This window comes from Triplophysa rosa, linkage group LG5 (assembly GCF_024868665.1).
Source record: "Triplophysa rosa linkage group LG5, Trosa_1v2, whole genome shotgun sequence".
Lineage (NCBI taxonomy): Eukaryota > Metazoa > Chordata > Actinopteri > Cypriniformes > Nemacheilidae > Triplophysa > Triplophysa rosa.
This window is the reverse complement of record NC_079894.1, coordinates 4,175,579-4,195,663: the sequence shown is the minus strand read 5'-3', so window position 1 is coordinate 4,195,663 and position 20,085 is coordinate 4,175,579. Positions and strand designations below refer to the sequence as shown.

The 20,085-nt window shown below is 37.3% G+C and overlaps 1 protein-coding gene across 1 annotated transcript; it reads left to right on the top strand.

Annotated features, from left to right (window-relative positions):
* cop1 (COP1 E3 ubiquitin ligase) lies at window positions 1-12,347 on the top strand. The gene is made up of 20 exons (XM_057334883.1): window positions 1-579; window positions 1,044-1,103; window positions 1,190-1,287; window positions 1,389-1,453; window positions 1,885-2,004; window positions 3,030-3,098; window positions 3,179-3,238; window positions 3,370-3,461; window positions 4,760-4,817; window positions 4,898-5,012; window positions 5,100-5,235; window positions 6,425-6,568; window positions 6,674-6,782; window positions 7,412-7,493; window positions 7,576-7,692; window positions 7,789-7,906; window positions 8,697-8,821; window positions 8,998-9,158; window positions 11,114-11,158; window positions 11,301-12,347. Exons 1-20 carry the CDS (start codon window positions 332-334, stop codon window positions 11,316-11,318), a joined length of 2,040 nt encoding a protein of 679 aa, XP_057190866.1. The 5' UTR covers window positions 1-331; the 3' UTR covers window positions 11,319-12,347.
* Window positions 12,348-20,085: the final 7,738 nt, after the last annotated feature.

Genomic DNA, 20,085 nt, shown 5'->3' with positions numbered 1-20,085 from the left:
ACTCGGTGAAGTTCTCGCGTGAACATCCTACAGAGAGAGCGGACTGAAATCACTAAAGCCTTCAGAGTTGTCAACAAATCTCTACGGAGTGGCATTTTCACTATTGCAAACCAACAGACCCAATGCGCGTATCTACATGCAGAAGAAGCGTCTCAGTCGTGCTCACCCAAGCGCCCTGTAACAGTTAGGTCTCTGTTCAAGTTTCGAGGTGTTTTCTCGTATCTCTGTCGCTTAGCTGGTTAGCGTAGCTCCCACAGCCGCCCGGATGCGGTGAAGCCCCGCAGCTTAAGCTTCAGCTCTGGCCTTCCGACGTGCACAAGCGGCTTCAATCATGTCGAGCGCTCGTCAGCAGCAGTCTGGCGGTGGGCCGGGATCTGTCCCCGGAACGAGCTCTGGAGGTACGAGCAGTGGGAGCGGCGGTGCGCAGAACGGGAGCAGCTCCGGCAATGGGGTGTCTTCGCGGACTCTGGGCTCGGGAGCCGAGGGTCAAAGCGCTCGCATGGGTTCATCGAGCAGGAAAAGACCCCTTTGTAATGGTCTTATCAATCCTTACGAAGACAAGAGTAATGATTTTGTATGGTGAGTGGACGAGGCTGCAGATGTGATCATTGCCACGTAATGTTTTTCAGAGCTTTTAAACTAAACGCACTTGCTGATTCGTCTCAATATAAAGATTTCGCGTCTTTGTTTTCACCAGCAGCTTGCGTGACTCATATGCGGGTTTATACGAAAGCTTTTCTGGCAAATCTGTGGAGTACATTACATTTAATCCTTTAATTTCCTGGATAAAGTTCATTCGTAACAGTAAAGCAGGTATGAAGGTTACAACTTTCATAGCCAACACTTGACATTGAAAGGCTGTTCTCCAGCCTGTCATCACATTTCTATACGTGCGTTACTGCATTCTCGTTTACAACAAATAGCCACATTTGCATTAAAATGACTGACTTTGATTCAAAACGCTGTATTTCTTGACCAAACTTCAACCTTTCAGAAAAGGGAAGCCAGCCCTGAATGTGTCGTGCCTTTTCTTTTTTTAACAGCCCCATATGTTTCGAGATGATAGAGGAAGCTCACATGACAAAGTGTGGCCACAGTTTCTGGTGAGAAGTGTTTCTTTTCTAAACCTTATTTGATTTCCTACATTAGATTTTGATCAAGCATTTATGCTCTCATTTCTCCTCTGTAGTTATAAATGTATACGACAGAGTTTGGAGGACAGCAACAGATGTCCAAAATGTAATTATATCATTGACAACGTGGATCAACTATACCCCAACTTTTTGGGTATGTAGAGTGCCGTGCATTGTACGCTTTATTATGAAAAGACCACATGTGGATATATTAAGGATTGTTTTGCTGATGTCATTTATGTAAAACTTTTATAGTAAATGAACTAATCCTGAAACAAAAGCAGAGATCTGAGGAGAAGCGTCTGAAGCGGGATCATCCGGTATGTGCATTCTGCTATTCATTTAAGCATTTGTGTCACAATTTTTTTTTTAAATGCTTTTTCCAAGCACACTTCATAGTGGCCATGTATGCTCTAAAAAGCATCAAAAAGTCAGTTCTTTTTGGACCGCACGCATCAATATTTGCTTAGAAAAACGAAATAAAAGTAACTCAAAGACATTACAATATTTGTTTTTTGGACATGTTTACAATATTGTCCCTAGGGATCAAAATATTGTGTTTTTAAAAATCAGAAATAGGGAATGAGAATAAAGCACTTTGACATTACATGAGGATGAAATAATGGAATCATATTCAATTTTAAAGTCATTTTTGGTTGATCTGTTCCTTTAATGAGTAAAGCGAAAGTATCTGTAATACATTTCTGGGATGTCTTATTGTTTATTTTTCATGTTTTATATGTATTTATAGAATGGAACCAAGTGGCAGGTTTTCCAAGACGTTCTTGGCGCAGATCAAGAGAATATGGATTTAGCGAATGTCAACTATGTGTTAGAGTACCTGTTGCAGAAAAAGAAACAACTTGAAGCGGTTGGTATCTTCTAGATGTCATTTTTGTTTACAAACAAACAGAGGACTACACTTCTGGGTTCTTCAGGCACTATATATAATAGCTTTGTTCAGTTTGAGCTAAACGTGACACAAATGTGCTGTGTGTGGTGTTAAATTGGCACGTTTCCGAATGATTGGTGGAGGTTTCTGTTGATTCTACTTATTGGTGTGAGGATAGATTCTGGTTAATGTGATCCCCTCTGTTCTAATAAGATGTGCTGGTCTCTACAGCACAACCCCTGACAAGATGGTTACTGATATAGTAAAATGTATTATACATATATACTGGTGACTGGTAAATACACACCACACCTCTGCTGAGTGTCATTACTTTATATGCTACTGCACATTAGTAATGTTAATATGTTTGAGGGTAATTATTTAACAACCTGTTGATCAACTATCAAATTCAAATACATACTACACTAACAGTCAAAAGTTTTAGAACACTTACTTGCTTATTCATATTTTTTTTCTTCACATTTTAGAAAATAGTAAGCTCATCAAAACTGTGGAATACCACAAACGGAACTATGAGGATTATGTTGCGACTAAAAAATCTTAAGAATAAAATAAAACTTGTTACATATTAGCATCTTCAATGTAGTCACCTTTTGCCTAAAGTTTGCAGATGTTTTTAAACAATATTAAAAGAGTTCCCATCTTTTCTGAGCTCTTATTGGCTGCTCTTTTTCATTATTTAGTCAAAGTTATCCATTTCCACCAAAAGGTTTATTTTTGCACAATTTTTATTTTTGTCTATGAAACTAGAATATTGTCTTTTTAAGACAATAACAAACATTTCATTCAAGTGTTCAAAGACTTTTGACCGGCTGTGACATTGACTACAAAGTACAAAGAAGCTTCTTGTCTGAAGAATCCTGAAGCTGGTTTAGTGATGTCACAATACAAACAATCCAGAGGGACTTTCTGAGTACTCCCTTAATCAACTATTTATTCTTATTATAATTTTTTGCTAAACTATCGGTGATATCTCCCCACAGGAATCCCAAGCCGCTCAGCGCCAAATCCTGATGGAATTCCTAAAGGAAGCCAGAAGAAATAAAAGAGAGGTTTCACAGCTTCGTTTAAAATAATGTACAGTTGTTGATCAAAATAGCTGTAAGGTCAATAATGTCTCTGTCTTCAACAGCAACTGGAGCAGTTACAAAAAGAACTGAACTTCTTGGAAGAGGATATTAAACGAGTTGAGGTCAGTTCAATATAGAGCCACAGAACTTTCATGAAGGGGTCTTTTTTAGATAGCCTTGCACATATATACTTGTTTCTGTAGATGATTGAGATACTTGTAAGTAAAATGAAAGATATATCTTTTTGTTAAAGGAAATGAGTGGTATGTACTCGCCAGTGAGTGATATGGACCACAATTTAGACAGCACTGTCCCCCAGTTTGAAGCTCCTTCTCCTGCACCCAGGTAAGACCAACCACGTTTCAAATGAAGTCAGCATGTTAAACAGATAAAACAACACCGGACATACACTGCGGCAATGGCCAATATAAAACCATTTGCGTTGTTATTTTAAAACATCAAGCATATTTCCATTAAAACAATATTTATGTTCTTGCATCATATTATTCTATAGCGCCTGTGCAGAAGTGTTCAAAAGTTTAGGGTTAATTGACTGAATGTGTTTTAAAAAAAAACAAATATGTAAGTTAAAAATACAACATTTTGTTCAAAATGTTACCTTAGACTGACTAAAGAAAATAAAGACAATAAGAGCTCACATAGATAAGAACAACTTCAATACCGTTTAAAAAAAAAGAAGCTGCTTAATAAAATGTTTTTTTTTTTTTTACAAATTCTAGATAAATTATTAGTACTTTGAAGATTGTTTATTTATTGAATTGATTTATTTTTTATGTTTTTCAACTTAATTCTCATAGATACATCTGTTTTATGCCATAGTTTTGATCAATTTAATATTCAGTTGCCTTGGAATTATAAGGTTCTATTTGCATTCTGAGCAGTTTTGAGATAATGAGCTAAAAAGATAGTGTTTGCATTCCATTTGACTTTTTTAGAATAATCTTTTTGTTTTTCGAAAGAGTCCCAAAATGAACACATTTAAAAAAACAAACATCACATAATGTAAATAAGTTGTCACAGAATAAGAATATGTTAACTCAATGTTGACAAAAATGTCAGAGAACCTTCCAATGCGAAGATTTGACTATAATGTGGAATATAAAGAATATGTGACTGTAAAGTTTTAAAGAGTAGTGTATCAACACACACAGCACACAGTTTAATTTAATATAGCACTTGTTTCATTGTTCTGTATGTAAGGACGTTGCAGATTCGCCTTTGCGAGAGCAGCCAAAATAAATTCCCAGATTATAACAAAAGTGGAGTCATTTGCAATTTAGATATAGCAAAATCTAATGAACTCGTATGATTTTATTTTTCTTCCTTAACAGGGAAAGTGATTACACTAGTTTATATGAATTAGAGACAAATTCCAGCAAACTTAAAGTCTGTGATTGATCATGTTACCTAGAAAAATATCTCTGCTAGTGACGTGTAGCTCTGTTGCATGTGTGGTCTAGACAGTTATTACAAACACTATTAGCTGTGATATTTAATTCAAAGTTTGCAGTAAGTGGCACATAACCTAAATGGTGCTTTAACAGGAACGGCTAAAGCTAAAGAGACTGTGTGCCATGCAGCGTTTTCCATTGAAAATAATCTGTTTTGTTTTTCATTTCCAGCAGTAGCATAATAGACCCCACAGAATACATTCAACCCCCTTTTGGTGGAAGCTCACAGGTAAAATGAAACTTTTTTTGTTAAGTCTGTTTTGTTATTGTCTAGCTATGATGTTTATTGTTGTATTCTCATATTTTCAGGGTAAAAGACAAACTTGGTACAACAGCACTTTGGCGTCCCGGCGGAAGCGACTAACCGCACATTTTGAGGATCTGGAGCAGTGTTATTTCTCCAATAGGATGTCTCGAATAACAGGTCGCTTTCTTTTTCTTTGTAAGTAACAGGACTGAGAAATTTGTTTTATTCTCCTCGAGATGACGAAGTGGCTTTTTCTTTTATTAGATGACAGCAGGACGGTTAACCAGCTAGACGACTTCATGGAGTGTCTATCAAAATTCACCCGTTACAACTCTGTGAGGCCTCTGGCCACCCTTTCATACGCTAGTGACCTCTATAACGGCTCCAGTATTGTGTCCAGGTAAGATCACTAAAATATGATTCGGTGTACTGTTTAAGATGAGCACACGTTTTGTGGAATCTTAGTTCAGTTTCATTCTTGAAGAAACCAGCAGAGGGCAGTATTGTATTACTGAATAGTATAGAAAATGACAGTCTGTGTACCATTTGAAATCTATACGCTGGAATTGACACTTGTTTGATATTTCCCTCATTGTGTAGAAACTTTCTTATTAGTTCGGACAGTTTATTAGTGATCTAGTGGTTAACATGCTCCATCATGTTTAACCGGATGTCATTTCCTCCTCATGTCACCATCATTTACTGTTCTCTATTGATGTGCCACACACCTCATGTTCATTTATGGATGGGTTATGGGAGTGATAAAGAATTCAAAAATGTTTGTCCCATTTCTTTGATAATTTTTTTCAGTGCTTTTGTCACTTAAGGAAGGAGCAAATTGTTGATTATCGCTATATTACATCATACACATTTTGTATGCATATTTGTACATGCAAGTTGTTTTTTGTTGTGATTTTATTTCATGTAAATTACACACTTCAGGGCTGTTTTTTACGACAAAGACTACTTTCTGTAGTCTTGTGCCGCTATTCAATAATACGGGTTATTATGTTTAATTTGCTCAATGTTGTTACCATGGGCAATTCAACCTACTGTGAATAATTTTAAATAACGTATAAGCATAATTGTTATCTCAGTAGCTGACTTGGCATCAATAAGTCAGAATGCCTTGAAGGTCCAGTTTATGAAATTTAGCGGCATCTAGTGGCAAGGTTGAGAATTGCAACCAATGGCTCACTCCACCCCTCCCTTTCGAAGCACTAAGGCGGCTGACAGAGAACTAAGATGACGTCACGTTTTTGCTTCTTTGACGAAGTGGATTATGCGTTTATGAAATGCGGTCTGTAGAGCTTCCAGAAAGATTACACATATTCACAACCAGGCAAATAAACTTAGCCTTTAGCTGCAGTAATGTAAAAGTGCATTGCATTATAGCATCAGACAAACACGCATCACATAAACATGCTTGTATCAGGTCACCCAAGTGGCCGAGAGGTTGTTTAGCTACATTACAGTTTTTGTCTCTCAGTGTGTGAACTAGAGCAGATAATGAGCATGCACAGTCAGGAGAACTCGTTGTTCTAACACTTGTTCTCTCTCTCTCTCGCTTTCTCTCTCTCTTTTTTCAGCATTGAGTTTGACCGCGACTGTGATTACTTTGCCATTGCGGGTGTCACTAAGAAAATTAAAGTGTTTGAGTATGGAACTGTGGTCCAGGATGCCGTGGACATTCATTATCCTGTCAACGAGATGACATGTAACTCTAAAATTAGGTATAAAGAGTATCTGAAATCAGGGGCTGGCCTGAATGTTCTCGCTGTGTTATGCAATGGCACAACAGGCCGTCACATTTGTCTTCCTGTCTCTCTCTCCACCAGCTGTATCAGCTGGAGTAGCTACCACAAAAATCTGTTGGCCAGCAGCGACTATGAAGGGACCGTCATTCTGTGGGATGGGTTCACAGGGCAGAGGTCAAAGGTCTACCAGGTACTGAGGGTGTCTGTTTTTCATGGTTTATTGGATTCGGTTGCAGCACTTTGATCTCTTTTTGGTTCTTTCGAGAGTAAATTGGGAGCTGTAATTTCTCTATTTGGCACCTGCACTCGAATTGATTTTTACTGCTTGTTCGGTTTAGTTCATTAAAATGAGCTAATGCTACATAATTCTCAAACAACAATTTCATTGCAAGCGATTGATTTAAATGTGTTAAATGGATGTTTGCCTAGTTTGTTAGCATCGGTACATAAGTAATTGTTGGTTATAACCAGATAATGTCTGGAAATCCATACCCAGATCTTTGTGTACACGTTGGAGTGTAATTTAATTATTTTAATCCAGTACCTTTTGCCTGTGGACATTTTAGTATTCAACTCAATTAAAATCTCAATCTCAGTGTCACATTGCTTGTGAGGGTTAAAAAATGATTTAAATGAGATGACCCATGTTTAACCTGTACTTAGTCTTAGTTTTTATTTCATCTAGCTTCATAGAGTTTTTATCAAAGTGCAATTATTTCAGATTTATTCTTCAAGACTAGAACAGATTTGTTCATTCTTATTCCATTGCATGGCATTTTATGCTTTTTAAAGTCAGATACTGACCTCTGATTTTCACAGGAGCATGAAAAGCGGTGTTGGAGTGTGGATTTCAACCTCATGGATCCCAAGCTCTTAGCGTCAGGATCAGACGATGCAAAAGGTACGTCTTCCGTTGTTTCATCAGCGATTCTTATTGAGACATTCTTGTGTAAATACTCACGAACGGGTTGTCTTATTCCCAGTCAAGTTGTGGTCCACCAACCTGGACAATTCAGTAGCCAGCATCGAAGCGAAGGCCAATGTATGCTGTGTCAAGTTCAGCCCCACCTCTCGATATCACCTTGCCTTTGGTTGTGCAGGTACAGGGTTGTTCTTTGTACATCATAGCATATACATAATTCATTTGAATTGATCCGTTAAAAGTAACTTTTTGGCCTGTCTGAAATCTCATGTAGACCACTGTGTTCACTACTACGACCTGAGAAACACTAAGCAGCCCATTATGGTATTCAAAGGCCACAGGAAAGCGGTATCGTATGCCAAGTTTGTCAACGGGGAAGAGATCGTGTCTGCGTATGTATACACATCTATCTTTCATTAATGGGATATGAATGTCATGGGTGTATTAGTCATTGGCACAAAGTTACTTCATGTTTTACAAATGGAGTGAAGAAGTTCCTGTAAAAACAGATCTTGTGGTTTGCCGTCCATGCAGTTTATCCTGAACAGCAACTAGGGCTGTTCAACGATCTATCGCGATTAAGCACATTCAGAATAAAAGTTTGTGTTTACATATATGTCTGTGCACTGTGCATATCATTTTGTATTTATAAACACATGCACGTACATATATTTATATTTAGGTAATATTTGCATGTATATATTAACATATATACTGTACGTATATATATATATATATTTAAATTATATAAACATTTATTAATTTGATGCAATTAATTATTGAACAGATGTTACTTAACCTTGATAAACCTCTAATGAGGCTAAAGATGGATGCCATTTCCTACTGGTTTTGAATATTGCTAATATGTTATCATTGCTGTTTGTGATGCTAAGAACTTGTGATGTTTACTTTGTAGCCATGTAATGATCTTTGAAAGCAGCACTAAAACTGTTCATATTTGTTTTCTACATATTTCAATCAGTGTTGACATTTTGGCTGATTCCAACGTTATGAAATTTCAGTATTGGCCTCAAATTTCCTAATCCAAGTACTTACAAAACCATAACCACAGAACCGTGCTACAAACCAAACCATGAGAAATTTGAACCGTTACACCTCTAATAACTAACAGCTCATGTATTGAAAACCAAACGGCTAAATTCACGCATGACATTCCCACAGCTCAACAGACAGCCAGCTCAAACTCTGGAACGTGAACAAGCCCCATTGCCTCCGCTCCTTCAAAGGCCACATCAATGAGAAGAACTTTGTGGGTCTGGCATCTAATGGAGACTATGTAGCATGTGGTGAGTGGGAGTATAGCAATAGCATCCATTTAGACGTGTAAAAAAGGGTTGTGTTTATTTCTAGTGCGACTAATAGATTTGATTTGCTAAAGAATAAATAAATGTAGAATTCATGATCATTTTTGAATCAATTAAAAAAACAAGCCATTCATCAGGATCATTTCCTTTCCCCACAGGAAGTGAAAACAATTCGCTCTACCTGTATTATAAGGGGCTCTCCAAGACGCTTCTCACGTTCAAGTTTGACACTGTGAAGAGCGTCCTGGACAAGGACAAAAAGGAGGACGACACCAATGAGTTTGTCAGTGCAGTGTGTTGGCGAGCACTACCTGATGGGGTATGACTTTGTGTCTATTGTGGATCACGTTTGACATAACATTTGATGTGTTGCTAGATTATGGGCAACATACAGTCAAACCAAAAAAATATTCAGACACCAGATATAATTTTGATATTTGTTTACTAGTTTCATTTATGTAAGTGAGGATAGCAAAAAAAAACTGTGTTAACTGTGACATATTTTACCCCAAAATTCTTCATACAGTTGAGTACTGGTAAAATTTGTCAAATTTGGGACACTTGACCTGAAACTTTAACTCTGAGTTTTTGTCCTATTTTATTACTATTTTCTGAACTATAGCGAATAAACTGTAATAATGTGAAAAATGTTGACAATTTCGGTTTGACCGTATGAAAGGGTTGTGGGCAATGGGTTTAACTTTATTTAAACGACCATTTGCACAACCAGTATACATTTATACACAAAGCAGACGTTTGCAAGCTTGACCCAACCTATTCTCACAGGAATTTTTAACGAGTATGTGTTTTACGAGGTACCAAATTTGCATGAATTAGTACAATATGTATCATACAAAAACGTATGATTATTAGAAAAGGCAATATTGAAGCCCCTCCCCTATTCCTAATGCTGGGTTCACACCAAACGTGAACAATCGCGTTCCACGCTCTTTATTACTCGCAGGAAAAGTTTGTTATTTTCGTGTGAGTGATGCGATGTGACACATATTTTCAACCTTCACGGAAGACTAGATTGACGCACGTTCGCGGTACTCGCGCCGCCCGATTCGCATCATTCGCTCCTAGGCTTTGGAATGCACTGCCTCACATCAGAGATGCACAGAATTTAAATATTTTTAAATCTTATTTTTTTAGGGTAGCTTTTTCCTGACTTTTATGTATCAATTTGTATATGTATATAACCTGTTTTTTGTGTTTGTTGTATTATCATTTACTTGTTTAATGTAAAGTGCCTAGAGAAGCTACTTTAAAGGCGCTATATAAAAATAAAGTTATTGTTATTATTCGCACCGCCTGCCGCGAGTTCATGTCTTAACGCGTCTTTGCATTAGGGCTGCTCGGATATGACAAAAATCATAATCACGATTATTTTGCCCGATATTGAGATCCCGATTATTTAACACGATTACTCCTTAACGTTTGAAACAACATGGAAAATGTAAAAGCTTGGCTTTTAATATGTGAATTCAACTGAAAAATAAATGTAAAGAAAATAGCACAGTTGAACCACTATAAACGAAAACTGTGCGCTGTGGTTTTATACCACAAGAAAAGAGAGGATCCTTGCAAAATGGAATGCGGCACAATAATCGTTTACCTCGATTATTTTGTTTTTGTAATTGTTGAAGGCCAAAATTGCCGATTACGATTAATTTTCGATTAATTGCACAGCCCTACTTTGCATTGACTTTGTATGTAATCTATTCGCGTTGGGTGTGAACCCAGTGTAACAGCACTGGCGCGATAGCAAATGGTACTAAAACGTACAAATAAGATCGTACGAATTGGTCACATCGTAAAATAGCTACGAATTTCTGTGAGAATGTGTTGGATGATCAGGTGACTTACATTAATTATGAAACATATGGATGAAAGTCGCCCTTCCTTTTTTAATCATGTCCCCTCTTAAAGAACACATCCTCTGTCAGAACCCACGTGTGTTATGCACCTTTTGCTCTTGACATTTTTCCAAGAAAAAAGCAACAATAATTATGTGCAGAATCAATGTGCTGACTCAACTGAGATTCTGCTTGGTCTCAATTAATTGGCGTTCACATCCTTGCATAAATTACTGAGAAATGAAATGTCATGGTCTGTGTGTGCATGGGAATAATGAAATAGAAACGTATGTCACGTTTATTTCAAACACAGTCATTATGGCGAATACATCCCACCTGTGATTTAGCTAAATTCTGTTTTGCACGTTTTGTCAGTAATACTAAAATACGTTTATTTCTCCGTTTTGATTTTCAGGAGTCAAATGTGTTGATTGCAGCCAACAGTCAAGGAACAATCAAGGTGTGTCATAATGCATGTTCAATATTAACTGCCAAGAGCTGGAAAGATGTGTAGTCACCAATCACTTATATATTCACTGTTTTTCGCACGAAATCCAAGCATGAATCGCACACTAATTTTTTTTTCTCCCTCTTTTCTAAAGGTACTCGAGCTGGTCTGAAGGTCCACTTAAAACGGTCATTGGAGCCTTTTAAAGAACTGTCGCTTCACTGGCACTTTCATAAAAGAGGGATGACGCTTGGAGCAAACGTTCCAAGAACACAACCAGCAGAACTGGTTTTTATCAGCATTACATTTGTAAAAGACTCAATCGTTCTGCGTCGTCATACTATCGCTGTATGTGAAATGTTGAGATGAGGACCTGTTCGTGCTGACAGCGAGCTGGTCGTGAATGCCTCTTTTTGACAAAAATTCTTCAAATAAAGGTATTAACAAGGTTATAGCTGAATAACTGAACATCTTGAAATGTGGAGGGAATGAAGCTTTTGGATTAAACCAATCAAAGAGATTATTCTAGCCAGAACAAGAGCTATGAGACATTTAAGGCCAAAGCACAAGACCATACCACAATGAAATACTTTTTGTTGTATAAATTACGATTCTTTTGAGCCTGTTGTGTCCATATACTTTTTTTGTTTCATACCTGCGTCTGTATATCCATATGATATGTATAAGCTTTGGCATATTCCGACAGTCTCCCCAAATGGATTACTTGACCTCTTTAGCTTTTTTGGTTGGTATGTGGACATTATATTTCATGTATACAGAATGTACTCATAATTTGGTATTTACATTTAAATCGATTTACGTTCCACAAAGTCCTACGCCCAAACAACCTTGGTATGAGATTGGCGTTCCGTGTTTTCACATCTTTTTTTCTACGATCCCCGTGGTCAGACATTTTTAAGCGTGGACTGAATGATAACTGGTCAGATCTTAATGACACTATGTATACATCATTTGGATTATTTAACATCTCACCCGTTACATTGCTGCTCTCTCATCTTTGAGTTCTTGTACAAGTGTTATTTATTTTGAATAATTTATAGAAATTGTGTAAACATTGGACCCGTCATAGCCTTTAGGTTTCAAGCTTTATTCACAAGTTCTCTGTTGCGGCCCAGTAATTCTGTTTATTATTTACTCATTTTAACACGTTCGTTTGAATAAATAAATGATTCTTTTTTTCATTGGTTACGCATCGTGTCGCTCTTTCTGAAGATGGATGTCTGCTTTGGATTAAATCCCTTACTAAGTAATGTATATTTTAAGACGTACATGTATCAAGTTATTTATTCATTGCTGGCCTCATTCAAGTCTGTTTCAGAATACTTGAAGCGTGATGTCCGAGACCATGAGGCAAGCACTTCCAATTATACTCTGCTCTTCATCAAGGCTGTAGTCTGTTGTACTCTTACCATCTTGCTTGTGTTTTACTATTCATAGAAAATGGCAAGAACCTACGCGTGATAGTTGCCATGTGATAAATCGCAACTCGGTTGTTTGCATTCGCAGGAAACAAATGAAGCCCAACACCCAATAACTTCATCCGTACTGTCATGAGCGATGATGGCTGCTCATAGGAACAAGGTTTGTTGCCATCAAGAATGACATAAATAGGGAAATATATGGAAATACTGCAGGAGAACATGCATAAATCTGCATTTAGGGCAGATTGATTTTCCGGCAGGAAAAAAATGAAAGTTGGAAATCTGTAGTGGCTCAGTGCCCAGACCCTAAGTCCAACTGAAAATAAGTACCTAAAACTATTATTAGGATGCTTCGTCTAGTTCGGCGGTTGAAGCCAATTTGTTCAAGATAAATGTGAAGAGGTTCCAGGGTCTAAATGTGCAAAGCTCACATCCAACATACCCAAGAAAATGAATGGCTGTAGCATTGCATTTTTTTCCCAATTACCTTCACTTTAGGTGTCACTGTCAAGGGTTTAAATTGCGTAGATTGCAACATATGTAGTAAATTGTATATTGCAGTTTAAACATACCTCATGCTTTCTTCACTCATATAATGAAGTACACATACAGCATATACTGTGCTAACTTCAAGAAGTGAGTCATAATAATGGTACATGTAGATACTTGTCAAACCCTCCGTCTTAACTCAACTTAGACCTGTGTTGTTTCCTTCCTAGTTAACAAGACCCATTGTGTGGAGTCCGGCTCTGAGGACTGTAGTAAGGCCTTCGGGGCCTCTTAAGGTTGACTTCATGTAAAGGTTTAGTTAGAGACTGTCCAGCGGTTCACAGCAAGGCGGCATCATTAGTGCAGAGCTCAGAAGAGAAGTGAAACTGAAATGAGGAGCTTCTGTTCTTTCCTCAGACACATTTTGGAGTGCCATGACTATTGTGGTTTGTTATTTCATAAAGAAACAGTCATATCGTTCAGTTAAAACAATGCATTGCCATTCATTTGTGCTGGAACGCTCACTATTGGATTGCAGAGAATTGGCAAGCACGCCTAACAAAATACAGAACTTCTGTTCTCAGCATTTCTATCGGTCGATCAATACAAACTGTGCGTGTTTAGCTTGTTCCTTTCCAAGTTATAGATTATTAACGAAGGAAACGTTCTTTCTGTGAACCTTTATACCAGTCAATACATCAGAAGTTCAGTAGTACCAAACGATAATATTCGCCTCTGTATTCGTAAGAGATCTTGCAAACTTTTAACAGTATCCTTTATGGGTGCATCAACTCAAGAATTCAGCCTCGCCGGTCAAAACATGTCTCTAAGAAGCCTTCTTCCTCTGTCAAGGCTAAAACCATTAAAGGTTCATGCTAGCCGTAGTCATGAATGCTAAACAATGGTGTAATTTAAGAGCGGTGTTCCATGAAGCTCTGTACAACAGTTCATAAATTACAAACATAAAACGCCCGTCACTCTGAATGGAGGTAAGATTGAATCTCATTCCATTACCACGACACCGCATTCTGTCTGAGAGCATCGCAATAAGAATACAAAGAATCTTTACAGTGAAAAATACCTTCTTTCTTTATCTCTGACAAGCAGAACGGAGACAAAACAATATTCAGTGTTATCAGACTATATAGTAGAGTCAAAAGCAATTCGATGTTGACTTAAGATGGTCCTGAGATGTTATATGTGAGAATACAGTCGTGTTCCATGGATGGAAGTCTTCAAAAGAGTATCCCATAAGTCACCCCGAGCAAAGTTTCCTATTTAATAGTTTCCTATTAAAACCCAGATCAATTAGTTTTCCTATGCATGAGCTTTTCTATTGCACCATTATTGCTTGGCTGTGCTGTAGAGTTTAATAGCTGTCCTGAGCTCACAGGTTCTCAATCCAATTTACATCCAATCGAACGTATTACATGTCACATTTATATGTACATGCAACTTTAGGGGCAAAATGAATTGGATGCCCGTTTGCTTCACTATATTCTTATAAACCAGTGGTATTAATAGGTAGCTGCATGGTCCTGCCACCAGCTTTTACTTAGTAAAGTTAGAATTCTCCTCACGGTAAATCATTTCTTTATGGACCCATGTGCGCAGTGGTATTGTCACACGATGTGTTTTAAATATTTGGCCAATATGTTACACACAGCATCATCATTGCAGACTTATGTAGACATATGTCAGGATAAGATCAAATCCACAATGTACGTATGTAGTGTATTATATAATTACATTTCTAAATGTCTTCTTATGTCTTCCACATGAAAAAATACCATAGTATACTTTGGCACAAAGTAGTATTTACTATAGTAAGGTTCAAAAGCGTTCTACTTTCTCAATTGTGGACCTTCTCGTTTAATTTGCAAAGCACATCTCTTGCACAGATCTTTAGAGAATTTCACACCCAAAACCACTCACTGTAATATGGGAAGCTTGGGCACCGTTCCCGATTTTTCTTAGGCAACAGCTTGCACTTTAATTCTCCCCGGTCTGACCGAGCTCATGTGCCCAAAAAGAACTGAGAGGAGCAGGAAGCTCTCTCAAGTCACTGCCCTCCCAAAACTTTTTTGCCCAGTCAAAGGATACAAAAGAAACTTGCACGACTCCTTCCTCCAGCAATCTTATCTAAAACGGGTCAACAGAGATTCTGCTTTTCATTTTGATCTTTCAAATGCTGCAAGCCCATTCACTTTAACTGCACAACAGCCTCCACTTATAGAATGGATACATTTTAGGATATGGAATATTATGCATTTCAGCATTTGATAAATGGACGATGTTTTGCATTATGGCATCAGCAGCAATGAAAATATTTGCTGGACTTGCATAAAGTGCCACCACAGAAATGCACACATTTTTAAGGTTTTAAATAGATTAGTTCGTTTTGATGGAAATGGTTGAATTTTGAAATTCTTGACCATATGTTGCCTTTCATTCTGCTCTTAGAATAATATCAAGATGCTGAATCATTTTAATGCATTCACTGCCCATTCTCTTCTGGCCGAAAGATGGAAAAATATAGCTGACTAATGCTAAAATTGTCAGAACAATCCGACAATGTCAAACTATTTCCAAAACAGTTTTTTATATGCAGTCAGACATGTGTTGGTGGTCTAATATCTCATTTGACCGGTTTATTGTGTGAGACTTTGTTTATTTGTCTGTGTTCCATCAGAGGAGGCAAAGAAAGTTATATCTTTAACAAAAGCAATAAAATTACATTTTTTTAATTTATATTTACAGTGCAATCATTTTAGGGATTTAGCTTTTATCATTATACACTTTAATAATATACAGTACATGAACGAATGGCAAAGGGTGTGGTAGTTTGATACCTTTAGGATTAGCAGCCCAGTTTTCTATCTGGCAATCATTATACCATCAACTTTTATTAATAGCCTACATAAAAATGTCTATAATGTCGTCAAGATTTACAATGCCAATTTACACGTGATTGCACATTCAGTGCTGCGCAGAGCGATCAACATATGACATCACAGTAACGCGGTACTTTGCTGTCATACGCAGATTTGTTTGCTCATCGCCGCATTACGTCGAATGTAACACATATGTTCTTTTATAGTCACGCACAAACTCCGAAAGTCGCTTAAAGTCGTGCTTTCCCACTGTGGCGCTTTTGTGCACTCAACGCGTAACGTTAGACTTCATGAATGCCATAGCAGAGGCTGACAGATGCGATGGTGCGTCAATTGATTGTTTCCATCAAAAATGCGCCCAAAAAACGCAGAAGACACAGTTAGCTTTGAATACCACTTTTGTGTAATTAGAGACGGTCATATTCATGTTAACTGATGTACAGATTACTAAAGTAAACGACTGAACGGAGTTCATCTACACATCGATTAGGTGAGTAAATGATGGGGTCTATTCATTTAGTATTAGTTGTATTGGTTTTTAGATTTGCATAAATCTGCTGATTTGTTATTTATGACAATTGCTGGGTTGTTGAACCTTTTTTTCTGCAGAAGAGAGATAACATGTATTGTTATATTAAGTATCTTTAGTCTTGAGCATGTGAAACGGTTACTCTGTAGCATTTATTCATTGTAAGTATAGGGCTGTCACGACTGTGAAATTTGGCTGACGATTAATTGTGTAATAAATCATTGCGATTATGACGATTAATTGTCTGTTTTAGAGCTTTGGCGGGTTAATTGTCTGTTCTAGGGCTTTGACATTTAATTCTCATACATTTTTATTTCGGCTTTGAAACGACCATTTTGTTCTGTAGGGTTTTACGTGTCAATGACACAATCGCCAAATAAATTGAGTAAATTGATCAGGGCTGAATTGAAGCCAACATTAAAATGTTATCAACAATGCTATTTTTTCTCACTTGCAAGACAATAACATTTTACTTCTATGTTAATGAGATTTTGGCAGGCTGGTTTTCACACTGAGATCATTTTAAGTAATCTTAAATTGTAGGTTTGCAGGTTATTTTTATGGTATATGCCAAAAACTTTTTTTATTAAAGTGATGGATGGTGGTCCATAGTTTAGTTACAATATATACACTAAAATATGCAATACGCAGGCACTACAGCGCCCCATTGTGTCTTTCGTTAGAGATGGTCTGAAACATATCCGTCAGACAATCGTGATGAGACGATTATTTAATAATCGAGAGAGGTAGCATGTTGATATTCGTGAATGTAAAAAAGTGTGGCCACTATACATGCATTTCTTTAAATAAGTAACTTGGCATTCCATGAAAAAAGTTTGATTCTTCTGCTTTCTTGGTCAAGATGACCTTTAACCAACTACAACAGATAAAATCACAGCACTGTGTGAAAACAGCTTCCCGATATCCCAAGACAAGGGTCATTCTTCTTTACAGGCTTTAATGAGAGGGCTGATGCTAGGATACTTGCCGTTTACTTCCTGTTCTCACTTGCTCTTGAATGTTGTTATACAGCTGTAGGAAGCAGAGGCTCTGCCCAATCACTGACAACATGTGGCAAATAGCGGAGAAGCGAGCACATGCTTCTGAGCACACGGATCAGCAGGAGCTGCCCTGTCTCTCAGACTGCCGTCCCTAAGCCCGCTGGGTAGGAACAGTAATTGGATTTGATGAGAGGGAGGAGGGAAAAATAGAGCGGCTGTGTGCGCACTTAGTCATACCACACGCTGCCAGTGGGTTCACAGAGGTTGGCTTTATTAGATTGACAATTTGAGATTGCTTGTGTCCTCTAGAATTAAACGAATTAGAACTATTGCTGTTACGTAAATGACGTATACATTAATTTTGCAATTCATTTTTTATCTTTCTAACAATAAGCGCTGATTGGTGTCGATGGTTCACACCAATGAATGCACCTTGAATGAATAATAGTTCTTGCCCAGCAATCTGGTATTTATAATGGGTGCCTGAGCTACACCTGTGACATAAACATTTACTTGTGCAGTTTGCGAACGTATTTGAACATTTAAGTAAAGTCAAGTCTCTTGTAAAACACTTCCTCAAAACGTTTACTGAAGTAATAAGATAAAATCACCGTGATGAACTGAAAATAAAATAGGAACTACAGTAATATCATTAAAGACAGTCATTATGAATTTTTATTTATTAGTTTATCAGCATAAATGTGATGTTTAGTAAGTAATAAAGGTTGCATCCTAAAGCTCAGACTGCTGACTTTTCGCCTGCTAGCATTGGAAATTGAAAATACATTTCTGGAATCGGATCCTTAAGGTTAGGAATCAGATATTTGATATAAATTTCAATTCTTCAACTCTTGTGATCAGCTGACATCTTAATAAAAGCTCTTATGAAAATGAATACATATTTTTACTATAGTCACCCTAGTTTAACTATTGTATTTGTAGTAAAGTTATAACCACAAATTTACCATGGTTTCAACATGGTTTGACCATGATATTTGTAGATAAATTATGGTAGTTAAATTATGGTAATACAAATAGTAATAAATCTGACAAAACGTGGTTGCAAACATGGTTACACTTAACAATATAACAATTGTATTTGTCGTAAAGCACAGTAACCACAAATGTACCATAGTTTCAATATGGTTTAACCATGATATTTGTAGGTAAATTATGGTAATACAAATGGTAATAAATTTGACAAAGAATGGTTGCAAATAACATGGTTACACTTAACAATGTACAGGTATATGTACACACAGAAACATATGTTTCACACAGATGTCAAATGCAGTATATCAACTGTTTTAAACTTAAACAAAAATATAAGTAGAGAGCCTTTTCGGCAAGTGAATGTTTAAACAATGCTAATTTATCCGTAAAAATGAAATACAAAATTGTAATTAAATGTATACAAAACATCTCCAAATTGCTTTCTCGAATGCCATTTTAATTTTCAGAGCTGACTCTGGTCCACGTACACGCATAAGATTGAGACATCAAAAGCAGTGAAGAATAAATCTTTGATGCCTGAAATAATCGATCAGATGAAGGTGTCTCATCTCACTTCACATCTTTCAGGTGCAGCCAGTTTTCATCTTACTTGTAGGCTGTTGGTGGTTGCCAAGCAATGTACAGTCACAGGTGTGAGTTTGTCATAATTTTACAAATGTCTTAGAATGTAGCAGATTTTTTTAGAGCCTGAACTAATGGATATGTTTTACTTTAAACACTGTCAGCAAACAGCAGGATATATAACAACAGGTCTCGCATTGCTGGTTTGTATTTCAAAATTCCACACACAATGCAAAAAGTGTAACCACTTTTCACATTTTCCAGCTTGTATCTACAAAAGAAAGAATAGATTGGTGGCCACAGGTGAGCAGTGTCGTTGAAAGCTACAGAACTATTTGTCTCAAGGGGTTCAATAAATCCAGGAGAGCCAAAGACTAGCCTTAAGAATCAGCTTTCAGAGCCCTGGTACAGTACCTTTCTGGACACCTGACCTGATGGGCTTGTGGCATCTGTTACTTTAGTTCCAAACTAAATCCCTTGATAGACAGTGTCAATGGCTCTCAACTCTGCCAGTCAAAATGATGGGCAGCAACAAGAATACAACTGATGGATTGTGTTATGAACAAGGGGGTTACAGGTGGCGAGACTTGCATCTGTCTGAGGCTGACTGTGGCGAGTGCACAGATCGCCCTCAACGACAAATTGCCCAACAGACACAGTACAGAAGCAGACAGCTGAATAAAACGCCAGTCACGACGAAATGAAAGACGAATGCCTCTTGAGAAAGATCACAGGGCTGGGTGAATAAAAAAACATACTTCTTGTTCTATTTTTCTGTTCCACAAAAACCTGCAGGCACTCGTTCCTGAAGAGTATTGAATTGGTAAAATAATAACCAAGTCACAATGAGCAATTTTACTATACTAAAACATGAGCAGAAATCATGCATGATTCTAGAGACATTTCTGCAAATTTGGCAGTACAGAAATCACAAAGGCTGCTATATAAGCGTTGTGCAAATGTACCCTGGTAAGCATTGTCAGCACATAAAATCATTTTTGGAGCTTTT

Excerpts from the sequence above, each read along its gene's own strand:
- cop1 (XM_057334883.1), top strand. The coding sequence starts at position 332 with ATGTCGAGCGCTCGTCAGCAGCAGTCTGGCGGTGGGCCGGGATCTGTC. Across the intron at positions 1,454-1,884 it reads GTCTGAAGCGGGATCATCCG|AATGGAACCAAGTGGCAGGT; the intron begins GTATGTGCATTC and ends ATGTATTTATAG. Across the intron at positions 2,005-3,029 it reads AAAAGAAACAACTTGAAGCG|GAATCCCAAGCCGCTCAGCG; the intron begins GTTGGTATCTTC and ends ATCTCCCCACAG.